Raw genomic sequence first — 19,457 nt, 5'->3', positions numbered from 1 at the left:
GTCCTCGACCTCCAGTGCGGCGTTAGGACAGCAGCGTTCCCAGGAAGGCTTTACTTTTTCTTCGGTGTCAATACGCTGCCGGCTACTGGCTCTGCGCTTCCTGTTGCGCCTCGTACAAGGATAGGAATCCTCCGCACGAACTCTGGCATATTATTTGTTAGGCACTAATGTCTAATGTGCACCTTAATCGGGGCCCACAATCAGTAACACTTCCTTCGTTTTATGCAACAGCTGTCGTATTTGTTCGTCATATCCAGTCGACTTGTCCTGTGGTAGATGTGTTGGTCAATCCTATCGTTGACACAACAGCCGCTTTGTTGCTCCCGTTAGTTCCTTCGGCACGCCGCACCCGCTCTAGTCGTGTGTCTTGGAGGACGCTGACGGCATCATTTCTACCTGGCCACCTCCGCGACTTCATGTGGTGGCTGAGGTGGGGTGTTTTTCCTACCCTTGACCGCCTAGAAAGGTGGAGAATGGTCCAGTCATCAACATGTCCGAACTGCTCCCTACGGGAAACAAATCAGCATGTGTTAAGGCAATGTGTCGTTGCTCGTGTTTTCTCGAGAGCTGTGCATGCAGGGTTTCGTGGCCTCGGAGTAAACCGCTTTGTTTTTTCTGGACGTTGTTCTCGAGGCCGCTTTGCCTGCCTTCTAATTGTTTCTAGTGCCTACTGTCATTGGCACAATCGCTGTGAGGATGTTGCAGCAGGTCGTGGTCGTCGTAGAGCTCTCTTTCCGATTTTGGAGCGACTGCACAAAAAACTACAATCTGTTTTGTCGGAGGAACTTTTCTTTCTGGGTGAGGAGGAAATCCTTCGACACTGGTCCTGCCCTTTTGTGTTCGTCTGTAAGAGACGTGTAAGGCTTGTTTTAAGGCCTGCCTGGTTTTGATAGCTTAATGTTTGTGTAGTATACTCGCACAAATACCTTGTATATACAATGTAAATACTTAGCATATACGTCTTTACGTTTCATTTGTGTGTTCTTCAGTTAACATGTAATTTACTTATGTAAACATACCTTTTTGTAACAATTTTTGGTATGTTTGTGCATGTTGAGTTCCGTCGCGATGTTCTGTGAGATTGTAATCGATGATCACTGTTCGTGAGAATAAATTTCTCTAAACACACAACACCACACACAACTTTGTTCAACTATTTGCGAGACACTTAAAACAAATATTCAGAAAAAATCTAACAAAAAAAAAACCGTACACTTTGAATACCCTCTTTAAGATACCAGTGGACTGAGTCTGAGCCACGCTGGTACTCGGGACTTGTTCGAAAAGTTGCCTTAGGCAAGCTTGATGTCGGGAACGGAATCGCGTTATTGTCAGCAATAAAGCGTTTTAGAACAGCAAAGGAACAACCAGGTGTCATACATTGCGAACAGCGTAACAACTGGCTCGTCCTATACTCCAACCCATTACAAAAGCTTGTTTTTGATGACCTATTAACTGTGGCGCGTACTCACTTCAGGCATCATTGTGCATCGTTGTCAGCCACTGAATGGGCACAAAACTCCTTGCAAGTGTTTAGCGGATACCACAGTTCTCAGAAGATTTAAGAAAGATAGCAAAGCGAATGCCGGCCTACTACCCAGAAATTATGATTAGCAATGCCGTAGTGGCTACCCAGCAAGTGTGCTTGCAGCAGTTACTTAATGAGTTTTAGAAAAGTCTCTGAAAGCCGCTCTTCTAGCATTCGCTGTGACTGTGCTTCGCCTTCAGCGCAGGTCTGGCATTTTTTTGTTTGTTTTTAGACAGGTCTGATGACGCGGTTTCACGTGTTCTTGTGAATTGTCCACCGCAGTGGAGAAGCGACTGGGGTGCTACGCTGCTGAAGCGAAGGTCGTTGGTTCGGTCCCTTCCGCGGTGGTCACAATTCTAAGGGGGCAAAATGGTCGAGGCCTATGTACTGTGCGATGTCAGCTTAAATAACACCAGATGGCGGAAATTTCCGGAGCCCTCCAATTACGATCTCTCATAACCATATTGTCGTTTTAACACGCAAAACGCCAATTAATAATAATAATAATAATAATAATAATAATAATAATAATAATAATAATAATAATAATAATAATAATAATAATAATAATAATAATAATAATATTGTTATTATTTAAGTTTCGTAAATTGAGTAGCCGTGGAAAGATGGTGGGCTTACCCGGCAAGTGGACTACGCTGGCAGGTCTCCGACGAAATATTCACGTTAAAGTATGGACGTCAGTTTTATGGCGACGAAGTGTAAGCGGCCTCTGTTGGCGTATGCCTGCCGGTACAAACAAAACAAGACTGTAGCTTGCTGAATGATTACAATGCAAGAGAAGACATGGCACGAAGGGACCAAAAAAGACGAGCGCTGACTTCCAACAAAAGTGTATAGTGGAGGACAAGTAATTCATGAAAAAGACAGTTCGCGATAAAAACCAAAGCGTGTGATAAGAAATACCACGTTCCGAAACGCGAATTCGTTTTTCGTAAATTGCTTTTCTTCGCGACAAACTTTCGTTGGAAATCAGTGCTCGTCTCCCTTGATCACTTTGTTCCTTGTCATTCCTTGCACTGTGGTCACTTTCGAAATGGTATACCAACAAGTCGGTCCACACACTTTGCTTCAGTGTAGCTTGCTGAAATGTAGGAGTAAATCTGTAATGTTTATTGCATTTTTTCAACGTGCGCAACAAACAATGCAACTACAACAGGCGATGGAAAACCGTCGAAACAGTTGTCAACCGTTGACGTTATAATACATTCATTCACGATTGGCACGCCGCGGTGTCCGGCTAGGTTAGTTACAGCACGTTTGCCGGAGTTTGTTTGCTGCGTTGAAGTTTCCAGCTGTTATCAATGGCATGTCTTTCTCTTATTTTTTAGCCAACTCGTGATGTCATTTAAAGTGTTCCAGTGCCTATTTTAGTTACTGTCGTCTTGACGTAGACAGGAAATAAATGGGGTCACATACCACTAACACTATATACGGGCTGTGGTATGCAGGTGCATACCGCATCTGAAGAGGGTCGAGGTTTTTATGGCATGCGCGACCGCAATGACACGTTGTTCGTATCATGACAGACAGACAGACAGACAGACAGACAGACAGACAGACAGACAGACGGACAGACAGACAGACAGACGGACAGACGGACAGACAGACAGACAGACGGACAGACAGACGGACAGACGGATAGACAGACGGACAGACGGACAGACAGGCAGGCAGGCAGGCAGACGGACAGACAGATGGACAGACAGACGGACAGACAGACGGACAGACGGACGGACAGACGGACAGACAGGCAGGCAGGCAGGCAGACAGACGGACAGACAGGCGGACAGACGGACGGACAGACGGACAGACAGGCAGACAGACAGGCGGACAGACGGACGGACAGACGGACGGACAGACGGACAGACAGACAGACGGACGGACAGACGGACAGACAGGCAGACAGACGGACAGACAGACGGACGGACAGACGGACAGACGGACGGACAGACGGACAGACAGGCAGGCAGACGGACAGACAGACGGACGGACAGACGGACAGACAGGCAGACAGACGGACAGACAGACGGACGGACAGACGGACAGACGGACGGACAGACAGGCAGGCAGGCAGACAGACAGACGGACGGACGGACAGACAGGCAGGCAGGCAGACAGACAGACGGACAGACAGGCAGGCAGACAGACAGACAGACGGACGGACGGACAGACAGGCAGGCAGGCAGGCAGACAGACAGACAGACAGACAGACAGACAGACAGACAGACAGACAGATACGATCAAAAATAGTTTGCCCCGCTAAAATATGTATCACATTTAACATGTTTAAAAATTAGCTCCCTTAGTTATAAGTATAGTTCTCTTAGTTATAGAGCATAGTTCTCTTAGTTATGTAGTGTAGTTTTCTTAGTGATGTGGCATAGTTCTCTTAGTTATGTAGTATAGTTTTCTTGGTTATGTGGTATAGTTTTCTTGGTTATGTAGTATAGTTTTCTTGGTTATGTTGTATAGTTTTCTTGGTTATGTTGTATAGTTTTCTTGGTTATATAGTATAGTTTGCTTGGTTATATAGTATAGTTTTCTTAGTTATATAGTATAGTTCTCTTAGTTTTCCCCCTCTCAAGGCAGCCCTGAATACTATTATTTCATGAATACTACGCCATCACCTGACCTCCCTAAACCAACTGATGCTAAAGCACAGGCTAAAGGAATAGCATAGGAATAGGAAAAAAAAGGAATGCCTGTTAAAGGTTACGAGGCATTCGAATCCTTACGTCAACAGCTACGAATTGAATACGATTGGCCGTTGTAGTTTAACAGCGTTTTTTTAATTCTTTTTTATGGTTCAACCGCTCTTCGCCACAAGACCCCACAGACAAGAAAAATCGCTCACAAATACGCCTTTGGTACATCTGCATTACAGAAACGGCAACACATTTGCGGACAAGGTTGAAGCTTATTTCGCCCCGAGGCGTGCGAAGCGAGGATCAAAACACGAATGCGACAGAAGCTGAGCCTACAAAGAGCGATCGCTGTGGCCCTACTAAAAGGGGGATGGCCGCTAGGAGCAAGCAGGCAACAAAAGCGACCGAGAGAGCGGATATTGAATAGGCTCCGGGTGTCGGGGCAGGGCGGAGGCGAGACCATGCTGTCGTGCCTCCCTGTTTGTCTTTCGCTGCGGAGCTTTATGCCGAGTGCGGTGGCGACGAATATTGCGCCAGGCCTAAAAAAACACAACGAGAAAAAAGAAAGAAAGAAGTGATGGCACTGTACGAATTATGCGCGAATGCGAGAGGGGCCCTCTACCTATCCGGTGCTGCTGTCGCGAGCGCCCATGGCCTTATGATTTGTTCCCGCGAGCTTGGCCTCCCAGCCCTTAGAAGACTGTCGGTAATATAAAAGAAAAAAAAAGAAGCAGACGAGATAAACCGTTTTTTTTATCTCAAAAAGAAAAAAAACGCGTGAATAGGTGTGCCTTCCAAATGATATGAGCTGATGTAAAGTCAATGAGACATAAAAACCCCTAAAAACAACAAATTTTCGCTACTGTTTTTTGTGATAAGGTTACTTTGTGTTTTAAAAATGGATTTGCAAAGGGCCATGTCAACATAGCCATAACTTACATTGTAACATAAATATTTTTAACTGTATGCAAATATAGTAATGACTTGCTATATGAAAGCCCACAGCGCTTCATTTTCTTTATGATTGTCAGAAACAAAACTCCATCTGTGGAAGCCGTTTTTTTCTCCTCTCGAGGCAGCGCTGAATACTGTCGCTTCACGAAAACTACGTCCTCACCTGACTTCCCTAAACAAACTAAAACGTGGGTATGTAGCACGATGGTATTTCTAGGCACGAGAGCCAAATGTGGCCAAAGAATATCATGGACATGAGCGTTCAGTTGTCAATGACCAGTTGCGTAGGCACTGAAAAATACAATGTGACTACACAGATAACGAAGCTCAATCATTGTGGTAGTGTCTGAAGGGTATACAAAGATGAATGAAAACAGCAATGACCTGGGGCATTGACTACCAGCAAAATCTTTATACGTCTGTAAAAAAACGGCAACAAGATAATACACATGTAACCTTCAGCACTACCTCTAGAGGCATGATGGTGATCATGCAGAGGTCTAATTCTTGCAAAGCTTTGCAGTGAAACAGCAAAGGTTATTCGATTATTCTCGCTGTGGCAAATGTATGCTTTCTTCCTTTAGAGCACGCTTATGCTCAAGGAAGAAAAAAAAAGCGACTAAGCTTGCGCTAAGCCGAGAAAAGCTTGAAACAGCGTTAGTGAACGATTCTGAAGACCTCCCCACCGCGATGGTCTAGTGGCTAAGGTACTCGGCTGCTGACCCGCAGGTCACGGGATCGAATCCCGGCTGTGGTGGCTGCATTTCCAATGGAAGCGGAAATGCTGTAGGCCCGTGTGCTCAAATTTGGGGGCACGTCAAAGAACCCCAGGTGGTCGAAATTTCCAGAGCTCTCCACTATGGCGTCTCTCATAATCATATGGTGGTTTGGTGACGTTAAACCACACATATCAATCAATCATTCTGAAGACCAATGCGGTTGCTTCTATATTTCAGCTATGTGTCGCTAGGGGTTGTTTTTACGTCGATTCTCAGCGCAGAAGGGGCTCGAGTTAACCCATGGACAGTCTCAAACACGACAAGGATGTCCCAACTCCAGAAACAGGAACTCGCGATGAAACCAAGCTTTCGCAACTTTAATAAATGTAGAGGCAGGTCGTAGAGTGAGTAGGACTTCTATCGCCTCGGAGCATTTGTTGCGACCCCCGTTGCCTCTCCCGTTCTTAGTATTATCTCGTTGTACGTCGTCATAGCACCGTCTTCGGCTCGCCACAGTGGCTTCACAGCCACGTGTTTGTTGTTGTTGTTGTTGTAACACCCACTTGTTCTTGAACTAACTGTTGTCTTGATCATTTTTAGTGGACCAGCAGTGAGTGCTAGGCTTTATCTAATTTCTGTTGTACATGCCCATTTATGCAGATGATAGCCTTCTGATAAGCCGCACATATTACCGTTATTTTAAACAACTTGGCTGCTAAAAAAACACAGATGTCTTACCACTTTCGCTACGACGTGCAGGCTTCTGCTGTGCCGTCACCATTCGACGCCTGATCGTGCCTCGCTGGGTGCGCAACGGAACCGAAACGCCTGCCGTGCTCGACTGCGAGTACGTGTACAATGAGAACGACCTCAAGCTGGTCGTCAAGTGGTTCTTCAACGACGGTCCCGAGCCCGTGTACCAGTGGATACCCGAGATGAGGCTCCGGGAGGCGTTCGGCGTGCTGCAGGGTCGCCTGGACGACACGTTCTCCGTCAACTCGCGCGACGTCTACTCGCAGTACCGCGCCATCCGCATCCTGAGGCCCACCTGGGAACTCAGCGGCAAGTACACCTGCATGGTCACGTCTCTCGCGGGTCAGGACGTCCGGCATCAAGACATGACCATATTCGGTAAGCGACTTCGTCAATGAACCATTGCCCTTATAGAAAACGAATCCAATTTGCCACATGTGCGAGAGCCACGTGACCGCGTAGTCTCGCCTGATGCCATGCTACTGCCAAAATTTGAATGAAAGAGAAATGTGTCTAGTGTTGCGTAGGTACAGATGCTTTGCCTTCATCAGTGGTGGGCTAGTATCACTGGAGGGCCAGTCTGCGTATATGTGGTTCTCAATATTTTGGCATCACTGCTGCCATAACCAGAATAGACAACGCCGTGGCGCTCACCGTCGACGTCATACGGGACGTTTCTAGTCAGATCACGTGACTTTCCCGCTTGTGACGGGGACCCGATCTTCCTGCGCTGAACTCTTTAGGTGACGCTAACATATTTTTCTTCAGTTTTAGGTAATTGTCCCAGTAACGTGACAGTATTTGCGTGTTTTGCTATTACACACTTTTCTCATTGTTGCGAATGCATTCAGCGAACATGTATCTATTCGTGGCGAGATCGGGCTATAGGTGGCAGCACCGTTCCCGCGAAAGTGCGGATAGGCGGTCGGCGAAGCATATACAAATACAAGCAGCGGCGCTTCGTTGCGGGCGGTCTGAGCCGATTGTCGGCGGTTAAGATGCGTTGACTGGAGTTTGCTGGTAATATCTACGCTACTTTCTACAAAATCGGTGCATCAAGCTTATCCACTTTTACCATCACCAGCCAGTAAAGTGCCTTTAGCCTGTCAAAGGGATGCTCACCCTGCGTGACTGTCTGCGCGTTTCCAAACTAGATCACGCTTTTGCTGTGTTATTTGTATGCGTTTAGCTTTTGTTCCGCCTATAACGCACTGATGTGGCGTAACTGAACTACTTATTTACTTCTTTCTCATCTTCATAAAACGACAACAAAAAAATCGGTTCTAAATCTACATGTTACACTGCAAATGTAGTCGAAAGACGATAGTCTTTCGTCTGGAGAGAGTGAACAAAACGTTTATTTGATGTTCTGCGCAAGAAAATTGGTGAATGGTATTCTGGAGGCGCTGCCTTAGAGTGCCTCGAGCGTGTAGCGGAGGCGAACGAGCGCATCGAGACACGTTTGACACAAGCCCCGTCTGGCAGTTACCTTCGGTAACAAATGCATGCAGCCCGCGGAGAAAGATGCGTGCCAGTCTCAGAGGTGATAAGGTGTAGAACACAAAGCGACGGACAGGTGCCACCACCATGACGTCACAGCAAAGCGTTGGAAACATTTTTTTGAGCATCGCATTGCACTATCAGCGCAGCGCCATAAACGCTACATTCCTTTGAGTTGTGTGTGCCTCTTCTAGTATAAAGGCAGACATACAAAACTTCGAAGTCTTGTTATGGTGCCTCAGATCTGTGCAATAATTGCTTTTTGATTGACAATCGCACAACTATGAACGTTAAACCTGGAGCAATATTGGTGGGCGCTGTGAATGCGGTTAGCCGTTTGGTGCCGTTTGAGGTATCGTTAGGGCAGACAAACAGACAAATGCACAGACATATAGACAAAAACTATTTTGTCGAAGGTCCTCAGTAATGACTATATCGTCTTTAAAAAGGTCGCAGAAAGCCCGCATATCTGTGTGAGGAATTCAGTACCACCTTTCGCACCTATACACATATGCATTTTTTTCCTTCTGTTCACCATGGAAAGTGGGGCTGTCGATAAGTCTAGGCAGCAAAGCTTTGTGGCGGACAGCGGTTTGCATGTAATTGCGTTTACTACGTATACGCACATGTAAAACCTTGTAGAGTTTAGCACAAGGCTTTAATCGATGGATTACACGCATAACAGAGCTACAACAGAGCTATTTTATGGGACAAGCATGTTTTTTTAGATGCGGAGCATCTAATACTCGAGGCTTGTTGTGCGGCGCCGTCCGCAAGCTTCCTCCTCCTTCTTCCACCATCTGTGCATCCCTTCCTCCTCTACACACTGCGCGCGCTTCACTCCTCCACCATCTGTGCACCCTTCCTCCTCTACACACCGCGTGCGCTTCTCCTCTTCACGAACATTCGCTAGCTGTATAATGTAGCGCGCATGCGCCGTCACGCTTCGAGAACATCGGCAGCTGACGCTCGCGCATGCGCCGTCGCGCTTCGAGAACATCGGCAGCTAACGCGCGCGCATGCGCCGTTGCGCTTCTCCCCCTTCTCGAACATTCGACAGCTGACAGTGCATGCGCCGTCGCGCTGTATATATACTCAAGGTCGGCGCTCGCTCGCTCAGTTGCCGCTCGTCGGTTGGTTTGTACGGCGCGTCGACGTCCAAGGTCGCGGTGAAATGAATTCCAACGAATCCACAAACACAATGATCGACGTCCCTTCGACCAGCGCCGCCCTTTCGCATACGTGTGTACGTGTTCACTCATTTAACACCCCCTCCTACAACCACGTTAACCAATTTAGCCATCGACCCAAGTAAGTCGCACTTTAACACCCCGTTAACCAATTATATGCTCCGCACCCTCCTCAGTGTTCCCCCGAGGGAAGCTGCGGGCAATTTTTTTTAAGCGAGAATGACCACTGTTTTCCGTCGGTCAACAAAATTCCACAGAAACGTTCAAAACAATGTAAAAACCTTGAGATTTACAGATAATTTATACAACAATAAATAGGCATGCCGTCTGAATTAATTTTGAACGTCTGGGCTGTCTGAAAATCTAAGCACAAGGTTGCGCCCGGCAACTCTGTTTTAAGTACAGTTTAAGTACCGAATTGTCCCTGTTTGTGTGATAGTAATATTGTAATCGCCATATTCAGAGTATTTTACATCATTCTCTGTGTGGTGGTACCACGGTGAAATAAACACAACTAAGGCTCTTCGCATAACTGGTAAACTACAGCGCCATAGTTGCACACCTACCAACAGAACGCAAATGCGTGGCCTAGAGCTTTGTTTTTTCGTTTACAACTGAGTCCCTAAAACGTTGCATTCACAACCCATTTAATATTCCTCATGGTTGACAGTATGACAAGAGAATTTTACTATGAGCTTGAAGCAGAAAGTGTGGACGACACTGAAGTTATTCTAGTGAAGCGAGGGTTCGACGACAATAAACAGCACTCTGGCAAGTTGCACTCATCGATCTTATTAGAATTCACAAGCAGCCCAGGCGAGAACAAATACTTTCGCACGTCTTTTCAGGCACACGTACAAGCACTCACACTCGCGCTGAGATAACCGAATGAACCACCCTTTGAGAACGTGCATGACGTAGGCGCACTTAGAAACACGACGCGGCTAGCAGATGACGCATGGAGAAATCCACACTTGCGCACTTCAGTATGTTGCCGCTAGGCAGCAACTCCGCTTGATATCAATCAATCAATCAATCAATCAATCAATCAATCAATCAATCAATCAATCAATCAATCAATCAATCAATCACTTTTATTTTCTACTTCAGCAAGTAGAGGGCATGTGAAGAAAAATCTCCTGCGAGCTTGACTATATATAGCTTCCCAGCCGGTTACAGTTCAGCAAGCAGTGATAGCGTACAGAAACTGGCATACGCAAATAGAAGAAAATAAATACATAGTCACCAAAAAACACTACACGTGTTCAATAGCCTATTTTTCTTCCCTTTGCATTTCGCACTAACCTTTGGCCTCTGTATGTTGTTTCGCAGTGCCGGCCAGGTCATTTTCCTTTAACTACAGCAGCCCTACTCCTGGGTCCCCATATCAATCCCGGTCGCAGACCTCGGAGAACGCCTTGAGGCTGCTGTGCGTGGCACGGGGCACCTACCCGAGGCCCCAACTGAACCTGTATCTCATCAAGGGTGCCAAGAGGAGGTCGGCGGACGAAGCCGGCTTCCGAACTTTCACGACGACCACTGTCGAAGAGGGGCTGTTCGACGTGGTCCTGCACGCCGATATGCCAGACAGCCAGCTCTCTTCGATAGCTGATCTCTTCGAGTGCGTGCTGGAAATACCGCACAGCAACTACGCCATGACACGTAGTATGAGCATCGCACATGGTGAGCTGCTTTATTCTTTTTTGCACTGCGCTGTACTTAGAAGAAGAGGCAAATACTTCGTGCATCCACAGCGAAACTAGTTTGGGGTGGTACCTCGAAGACGAGATAAACGAAACTAGCGAAAGAACCAGACGCCTCCGATGTCGTTTCTTCTCCTCTTTTCATCCCACTGTTTTGATGTGGAATAGAGGCTGTTGACTAAGGAAGATTGAATTACCACTTTGATGTCCAGATAATCTGGGAAATCGGAACTCAGTCTTAATTAGTCGTCAGTTATGGCATTATCAAAACATAAGAAGCTACCGAGAATATTAAGGCTTACGTACTATATATAGACCATTAATGACATTATCATCAGTGGCAACCTTTCATATAGATTGTGTGTCATTATTGAGTACATGTTTCTTATTTGATTACGAGCATCGCATTGCCATGCTGTGTCTGCATTCCACCCGCAAATCACGGAACGTTATAGTCCCGCCACTCACACACATTTTGCTGGCAGCCCCCTAGTGATTGCACTGCCTCTTCTCTTCTAAGCACGGCAGCACAACTGGAACACTTAGATAGCTTAAATTGGACGCAACGACTGTCCATCAAAACTATCGGACCTGTCGTGGAAGTGTTTCTTCCAGGTGAGACGCTGTTGTTACCGTATATTTAAAACTCAGTTCCTCTTAAGTAAACGCTGTAAATTCATTCTTCGTGAGTAAACAGAAAATGAATACAATCGAACATCGTATACACTATAGCGAACTTTAACAAACAGCGCAACCAACAGGCTGATTGATTCTTCTTTTGCACTGTCGTTTCTTTTTCTTTGTCCTTGAGATGTCCTCAAGGCATGTACAACCGATAAGCCCTTTACGCTGCACTGAAATTTTCGGTTGGGGCACATGCTCATCAAGTGTCTGCTATAGCCTAGACACAAGGTTCTAGAAAACAACGAACTATAGCGTCATTCTATTTGGCTGCATACGCAACAACACTCTGTTTAATTGTTGCAAAGAACTCGGCCAAGAGCAAGATATAAATAGGGTGTAGTGCCCTGTCCTATCACTATCTTGGTTTCCTCCATAGCATATTTGGCCATAATAAGAACGATTCCATGCCTGAAACTTGGCCCAACTTTCTTCTCTGACGAAGTATATAGAAGCCAGCACGTACTCTACATGTGGAGCAGGGTGGTGATCTCTGATAACCATAGCGATCCCAATCATGGGTGACGGGTGTTTGAATGACGGACAGGTGGTAAAAGAAGCATTTTGCATTTGTGCAAGAGAGTATTCGCGAACATAGGCAGCACTGCTCGATGAGAGACCAGGTCAAAGCATTTGTAAAGAATGCTTGATGACATTTGAAAACGTTTTTTTTGTATGACATTCGCTATTTGCATTTCAGCAGTAGCTTGCTTTACTGCTTTAAGTGTGGATAATAAATAGATGGCTAATCGTCGGCAGGACACTACAACGTTGAGCAAAGTTGTTGAGCTAGTTACAAAGGCATACATTTCGTTGTTGCTCGATTAGGTTTCAATCAATCGCTATTTCCTGACCTTATGCTGAACGTTATGCGCTTAAAGGTTTGTAGTCTAGGTGAATAATTTCTTTTATTTCCCCGAGTGCTCATGTAGATTACAGTAATAATTTTTGACTGTTCTGTTGATGTAACTAGGGCAGACAAAAACAAGCTTTCTCGTATCATGATTGTGTCATACTTATTCTCTCCCTTACAGAACTCACGTGGGGAGCTTATGGTAAGTTTAAATTTATTTAAATTTTTTTCCTTTCCCACATGAATCCACCACTGGCAGGGTGAGACAGGTAATTGTTTATAATTTTTAGTGAATGGTATTCACATGTACACATCGCCGCAGAATCGTCAATTCAATATTATAGAAATTAATTTATCATTGCGATGCAAAATAGGCTGTCAAAGCCTGAATAGATCTCGCAGTTAAACATAACCGCGCAGCACTTAAGATATTTTGAGTACTAACCCATAGTTACGGGTCACTGTTGCAGAGGTGTGCAAAGGTATACTGTTAATCTAATTAGCTAAATAATGCTTTACCTGCCCGCAGTATTTGAAATTGTGTTCCACATAACTTCGGAAAAAAGTTAGCATCGACATTGTTTTGCTGTCATAAAAAATAATCGATTCAATAAACCACGCGTGTTTTATGATAGCTGCACTTCGTAAATAACTGCCAGCTGTAACTGTCATATTTTCTAGTGCAGGCTGGTGCTTCACGTTTGAACTATGACGATTCCACGACTTGGTATGATGTGTTCACTCGTCATGAAAAAAAAAAAGCATCAATTCGTGCTGACAATTACGTGAATACTCATAGATAAATCTATGCTATACATACAAAGGTATAGGAATAACGTGGAAGTGTTTGGGCACTTTGGACTTTTTTTTTCTTTCAAGAACAAATATGTTTGAAGCCGCTCGTGGTTAGATGCTTTTTTATTTCATAGTTACACGTGCTAACACACAATGTACTGTTGGAGTGACTGATTTCGTGTCATCCTTAATTAGGACAGGAGGCCACTTAGACAGAACCGAAAAGCTACCAAGTTGTGGTTGGATGAAATAAAACATACAATTCATCTTTAGCAATAGTTTAGAACACCAAAGTTGTGTGAAAATAGGTTACGTTTTGCAAACAGAATTTACTTTTGGACAATATAGAAAGGTAGGCTAGCGTTGACTTGTTGGCTTGTTTCATTAGTGTGTTGACTGCCTGCGTTGTAGTCCATACATTAGGTGTTTCGAGAAAACAGTGATTCTGAACACGAAACCGATTGGTAACAAGTGAGCAGCGCTCGAGACAGTTGACTGCTGCAACATTTCACTGGCGTGGCAAGATATGCATGGGAAGATACCAACTAAACTTTGGAAGAAGCCTGCAAATGTTCATAAATCGTTCGTTTTGTCATATCTGGAATGATGTGCGAGAGTAGGATAATGTTTTTGCAGGTTCTTCTGGAGCTTCGTGCATGCCAGTCCTGTCGCTTTACTGCGTTGCCTTGACAATAAGCATCTATATGGTTTCCACGCTACACAGAGGCGGTAAGGAATATTGTGAATATCGAATGTCCATTACGATGGGCTATATTAAGGCAAAAAAAATATCCGCTGTGCTGAATTGAAATAATTGAATTGAAATGCTCTTTATAACAGAGCATTTTGTGTCAATCTGTGTGGGGCGTAGGCAAGTATCCAACCTGCATTTTAAACAAACTAACCAACAAACAAAAAAACTAGTACAGAAAAAAACATTGTAGTGGTGATATTGAATAATTATAAAGTAACTCGTAAGATGCAAGTTTTCAATAAGTAAATACGAATATCACTACTTTATATGGCATTGCGTACAAATTAGTGGAACTCCTAATAGTGTCAGCATTTATATAATTTAGTGCAATATGAATAAAATAGTTTCCAATTTTTATTTTTCTGAAAACAATGCTTAATATTACGAAAACACTAGTTATCGTAACTGACAGCCAGGTGTGTAGACAAACAATCACCTTCCGTGCGGGGAAGCAGAAGGGAGGACAGGTACTAAGAAAGACTCGAAAACACGACACTTGCAGCAGCTTTGTTGTTTCCAGCGTGCGTGTGCCTTTCTTAGTCTCATTACCGTGCTTAAGGTTGGTTCACACCGGCTACTAGCACCGGTCGCGCGACCATTTACGACTGGCGACCAAAAAGTGACCAACGTTCATACCAGCAGAGGCTGCAAGCGAGCGACTGGCAGTCGCAAAACCAGAGAGTCACGCCCGGATCTCCTTATCAGAGAAAACTCTGGAGACCGGCGCCAATCAGCTGATCGCCGCCAGCTGAGTGGGCGGAGCAAACCGAGTGCGCCACATTTCTTGTTTTCGTCCATTCTCGCCATGGTGCAATGTTCGTATTTCCGTGGTTCCCGCACTGCTTTTCCAGCAACGTCAAAGAATTTAATTCAGGTGAAGAAAAAGAGATTGTAATAGCGCTGATGCGCTATGCCATGGTGTCAGCGCTGGCAGCACAGAAGCCTACAAGAAAGAAAAAAAAAAGCTGGTGTGTGTGATCATCCCTTCGCTTGCGAGAGTTAACCGGCCATGCAAGCCGCCTACTTCCCGAACTGTGCTGAGACGGCGAGGAATATTTGCTAGGATGGTACGTATTCAGAAACGTTCCCTGAAATTAACTTGAGTTCTCACAGCCTCCAATGCAGCACGAAACGCGTCTCGAACGTGGTGTCTTTAGTCGGTGCCAAGGCATGCAGCACAAATGCGTTCCAAACGCGCTGCATTGAGGGCGGTGGCAAATATATTTCAAGACAAAAAACCATTCTGAATACGGAGGAAGATATAATGAACAATTTATTTTCACTTCACTTTGACGGTGTTTAGCTCCTTGCGAGTGCTGCCACGGAAATTCGACACCTTGCTCGAGCTGCTGCGCCCCGCCATCTCCAAGCCAAGTACTCCGTGGGGGCCATGGTGCCACAGACCCAGAGGAACACACTCGTTTGTATCTGGCGACAGGAGGCCACTGCAACGTAAAACAAGGAAAAAAAAGAAAAACGGAAAATGAGCCTGCATATAAAGATATGCTGGTATCACTTGTATGGGTTTTGACACTCCCCTGTGAAGTTGTTTGCGCCGCGTGACGCATGTGTGCCACGCAGAAGCCGTACTCTGGGGTCACGGCTATCGAGCGATCGGTGGCGTTGTGTACGTGAGCGGTGATCACCCCTATACCATACAACTATCAACATCTTGATGGTATAGCGCCGGCGGGGAAAAGCCTTGGTAGCGGCGAGCGAAAGATAAGCTGGTCCCTTTGACTGGTGGCGTTTGGCGCGATCGGTTGTCTCTCGCGGTGGGTCTGCCGTGGATGGCTCTGCGGGCCGCCTGCGGTGGGCCCACGTGGTGAGTGAAGCGTTGGCGACGCCGCCTTTTGTGTGCCCTTGTGTTATGTTGTTTGAGTGTATGGTAATTTTGTGTAAGGATGTCCTAGTGTGTTTATCGCGATTGATGTTACAAATATTCGGCTGACGATATCGTCGATCAAAAAGTAGTTAAATAAATATGTGTTTGGTTTGGTTCGACCGCGTCTGCTGTGTCCGTTCACTCCAAGAGCGTGACGCTCGCCATGTCGAGACCGCACACACTTTTCGGCATCGCTAATTGGTTCCAGCAGTTTCGCGACTGAAAATCAAGCAAGAAGCGACTAGCCAAAGCAGTCGCTTTGCTACCGTTTGGGACCGTTTGCGACTGTTTCCAACCAGTCGCAAATGGTCGTGCGACCTCTGTTAGTCGCCGGTGTGAACAAACCATTACTCTATTGTAACGCAAGGGGTGGCCTTTTATTGCGTCCAGGAAAAAAAAATTGAGTTGTGGTATTTATAGTGTAACGTGAGGGTTGAACTTACGTCACAATAACGGGAAAAAAGATAAATAAGTATATTTATCCTGAGTGCAGTTTCACCCAGACGGTCTTGCGTGGACGTAAGTAGATGACATGTCTGCTTCAAATGACATTCAAGAAGTAAGAAATTGAGTAAATTTAATCAATGACTCAATTGCTGGGAAACCTCCATTTCAACCATACATTACATGTTTGTTACCCTCTTTCAATGTTTTGTATTGTTAACCTTGTTGAGCTCATAGGAAAGTGTCATAGGAAAGTGTCATAGGAAAGTCAAGGAAGACTCATAGGAAAGTGTCTTGTAATGGTTAAAGCGGCATAATGTTAGAAGAATACGCTATGGTTGGCAGAGACTTGTGTCTTTTCCGGACCCTCTAACCACAGGGACATCTGTGATATACTTTTCTGCGGCGTTGCTTGTTCTCATGCGCAAATTAATTTGTTAACGTAACCGTGAAAGTTTCACGAGACATCTGAAATTTTCGGGAGTACTAACATTTAATTGTCGCAATCTACAGGCGACAGTGGCGGGAAGCGGTACATCAACAAGGATATCCCAAAGAGAAAAGAAGACACGTAGCGAGCGTGGCAACGTGCAACAATCCACCATTGCATTGTACTTGTGCCGAGTTCTGGATGCAAGGCTCGACGAGGACAAGGTGCTCGTGCCGAATGAATGAAAATTACCGCAAACATTGTGCGTACGTGCCCACGAAACCCTGCGCAGCACCGAGGATGCGCCATTACTCCTTCAAGTGGGAACGTTCGAGTTAACGGCGCTGGCGAGATGTCGATAATGAAAAACGGCTGCTTGTGACGTGTGTATGGCAGTCATTCACGCTCGTACACTGGTAAACTTCTCGCTCAGTCTCTCCGATGGAAACGGACCTTTGCGTGTGCCAGAACGTGCCGTGACGTTTTTTACGAGAAAGTGCTGGTTCTGTTCTACGTGTTCCTGCCTCATTTGTTGTACTCCGCTGCGGCTTTGTTAACGCTTAGATGACCTCGGAGGTGTCCTCACTGCGGTATGCCGTCACTGCGTGGCAAAAAAAAGTGATGCATAGTACGGCCAGCCGTAAGGATCGTGAATTTGTGTCGTTGCGATGAAACTACGAACGAGAGTGCGTGTTTGTTTCCGTCGAAATAAAATTGAAGATATATGAACTGGTATGCTGTTTTCGAAGGGCAATTATTTTGTGTGTGAAAGGGAACCATGTAAACAAAACTCCAAAGAAGGGAATTTGCAGCGTTGTGAAGACTGTCGACAAGTATAATTACCGAGACAAAATGGAGCCGTGTCCGAATATAACGAAGCAGGAGGGGGAGGGTGGAAAACATTGTTTCAATGTTATCAGTGTACGGTGCTGTCAAGGCTCCTGAGAACAGGTAAGGGACGCATAATTGAGCTGCATGCTGCAGAGAATTAGAATTCTGCGCGATAAAGAGCTGGCCCACAGCCAGGAAATTTTTTTTTATGGGGGAGAGGGCATTTGTTGAAGGCCTTGAAGAACAACCATTTTTTTATTATTTTCCATTGGGGCAAAACAAACACCTCCACCTGAATTTCGGAAGGGGAGGGGACAAGCCTCTAGGGCTTCCCCTCCCCCTGACGACGGGCCTGATAAAGAGTCTAAGATAGCTTGCTGTTCGCCGTGTCGTTCCGGCTACGCAGATGACGGACCCATCTACGCTACAAGGTATGCTAAACGAACTATCTCGGCAGTTGCGGGCTGGTGCTAGCATTTCATGTAAGTACCAGGCCGCTTGTGGTGTTCAATTTCTTGACATTGTCTTTTTTTGAGCTACTTTTACGCCGTAATGAACCCGGCCAAGCACGGTGTAGCGAAAGGACTCGTTACCGAGATGAGATGGAAAGGCATTCGTTTATTGCCAATTCTAGAGGCGAACTGCCCCAACCACATGCACATGCCCTGATTTCCCCTGTGCTTCCTCTTCTTCGATAGAGTGCAGCACGTTCCAAGTTGCTCCGTTATTATTTTGAAACGCCCTCCCAGGCAGCCTCAGATGGATCATACGCGTCGAAGGGGAAACTTTAGCAGTAGTAATATGGTCTCACAAAGATAGGTGAGCGGCTCACTGGCATGTTTTCCGCTGGACAACTGCAAGGTGTTGGCCTTGACGAAGGTTGCGTTGCGATACACGCGCTTTCGAGAACCACAAAGCGGATGCATGGTGTCGTAGCAAGGTGTCTCGATCCATTACTAAAGAATGTGACGGGACGAAGCGCTAGATCTTGTCGGGATCGCTCTTGCGACATTTTGTGAGGTGATGCCCAACTGAGCTGGTAATACCCAACTGAGCCGGTGATTTGATTCTTAGGCCGCGCGCTTAGAAGTCTTATGCGATTCCTCCTACAGAACCTTATATACGTCCTCTCAGCTGAATGGCTCACAGTAAAAGTGAGGCAAGTATTCCAGATAATTGTTTGCCCTGTGCCAAGCTGTTGTCCCTATCGTAGACATCATCATCGAAAGAACTGTTGCACTGATTGCGTTCCTGCTGTGTTTTGCGGTTGAAATGCCCTTGAGCAGGCATTCGCAATCGATGAACAGCACCTGATTTCTTGCACGCTGTTCTCCTTCCTTCCGGCAGCGCCTGAGCCCTGCGGTCATTGATTTGCGGCTGTCGCACACCTTCATGTACTTTGGACCAACCATTATAAGGCACATGGCGTCCCTTGGCGTACTTGAAAGCGATGTACTTGATGTGATGAATTTCGAAGAGGCGATTTTGGCCGGTCTGGAGCAAGTCGCGCAAGGTCCGCGTTACCACCATGGCACTGCCCATGACGAAAACGCATGCGGTCACGACAAGTGTCGATTCACTTGCCTGGCATTGTTCCAAGTTGCTGCTGCCGGGAAGGGCATCATCAAGTTGATGCCACTTATTTCCCTTAGAGATGCCTTGCTAGAATGTAGATTGGTCGCAGTGCTTGTCTAAGGTTCGAGAATGCGTCCCATCGATCCCGATAGCACTGAATTGTGATAGTGAGAATATGTGGTTGTTCGTAGCGGAA

The 19,457-nt window shown here is 45.9% G+C and overlaps 1 protein-coding gene across 1 annotated transcript in view; it reads left to right on the top strand.

Moving 5' to 3' along the window:
- The window catches only part of LOC142793131 (uncharacterized), a 39,933-nt gene extending 22,343 nt beyond the window's left edge, over positions 1 to 17,590 (top strand). The window contains exons 2-6 of the mRNA XM_075885743.1: positions 6,627 to 6,998; positions 10,643 to 10,993; positions 12,729 to 12,749; positions 13,979 to 14,071; positions 16,939 to 17,590. Of these exons, the coding sequence (XP_075741858.1) occupies positions 6,627 to 6,998; positions 10,643 to 10,993; positions 12,729 to 12,749; positions 13,979 to 14,071; positions 16,939 to 17,000 (899 nt within the window). The 3' untranslated portion in view covers positions 17,001 to 17,590. The remainder of the gene's footprint in view (positions 1 to 6,626; positions 6,999 to 10,642; positions 10,994 to 12,728; positions 12,750 to 13,978; positions 14,072 to 16,938) is intronic.
- The last annotated feature ends 1,867 nt before the right edge of the window (positions 17,591 to 19,457 follow it).

The sequence above is a fragment of the Rhipicephalus microplus genome, unplaced genomic scaffold (assembly GCF_043290135.1).
Source record: "Rhipicephalus microplus isolate Deutch F79 unplaced genomic scaffold, USDA_Rmic scaffold_282, whole genome shotgun sequence".
NCBI lineage: Eukaryota > Metazoa > Arthropoda > Arachnida > Ixodida > Ixodidae > Rhipicephalus > Rhipicephalus microplus.
This window is presented reverse-complemented; position numbering and strand designations above follow the sequence as displayed.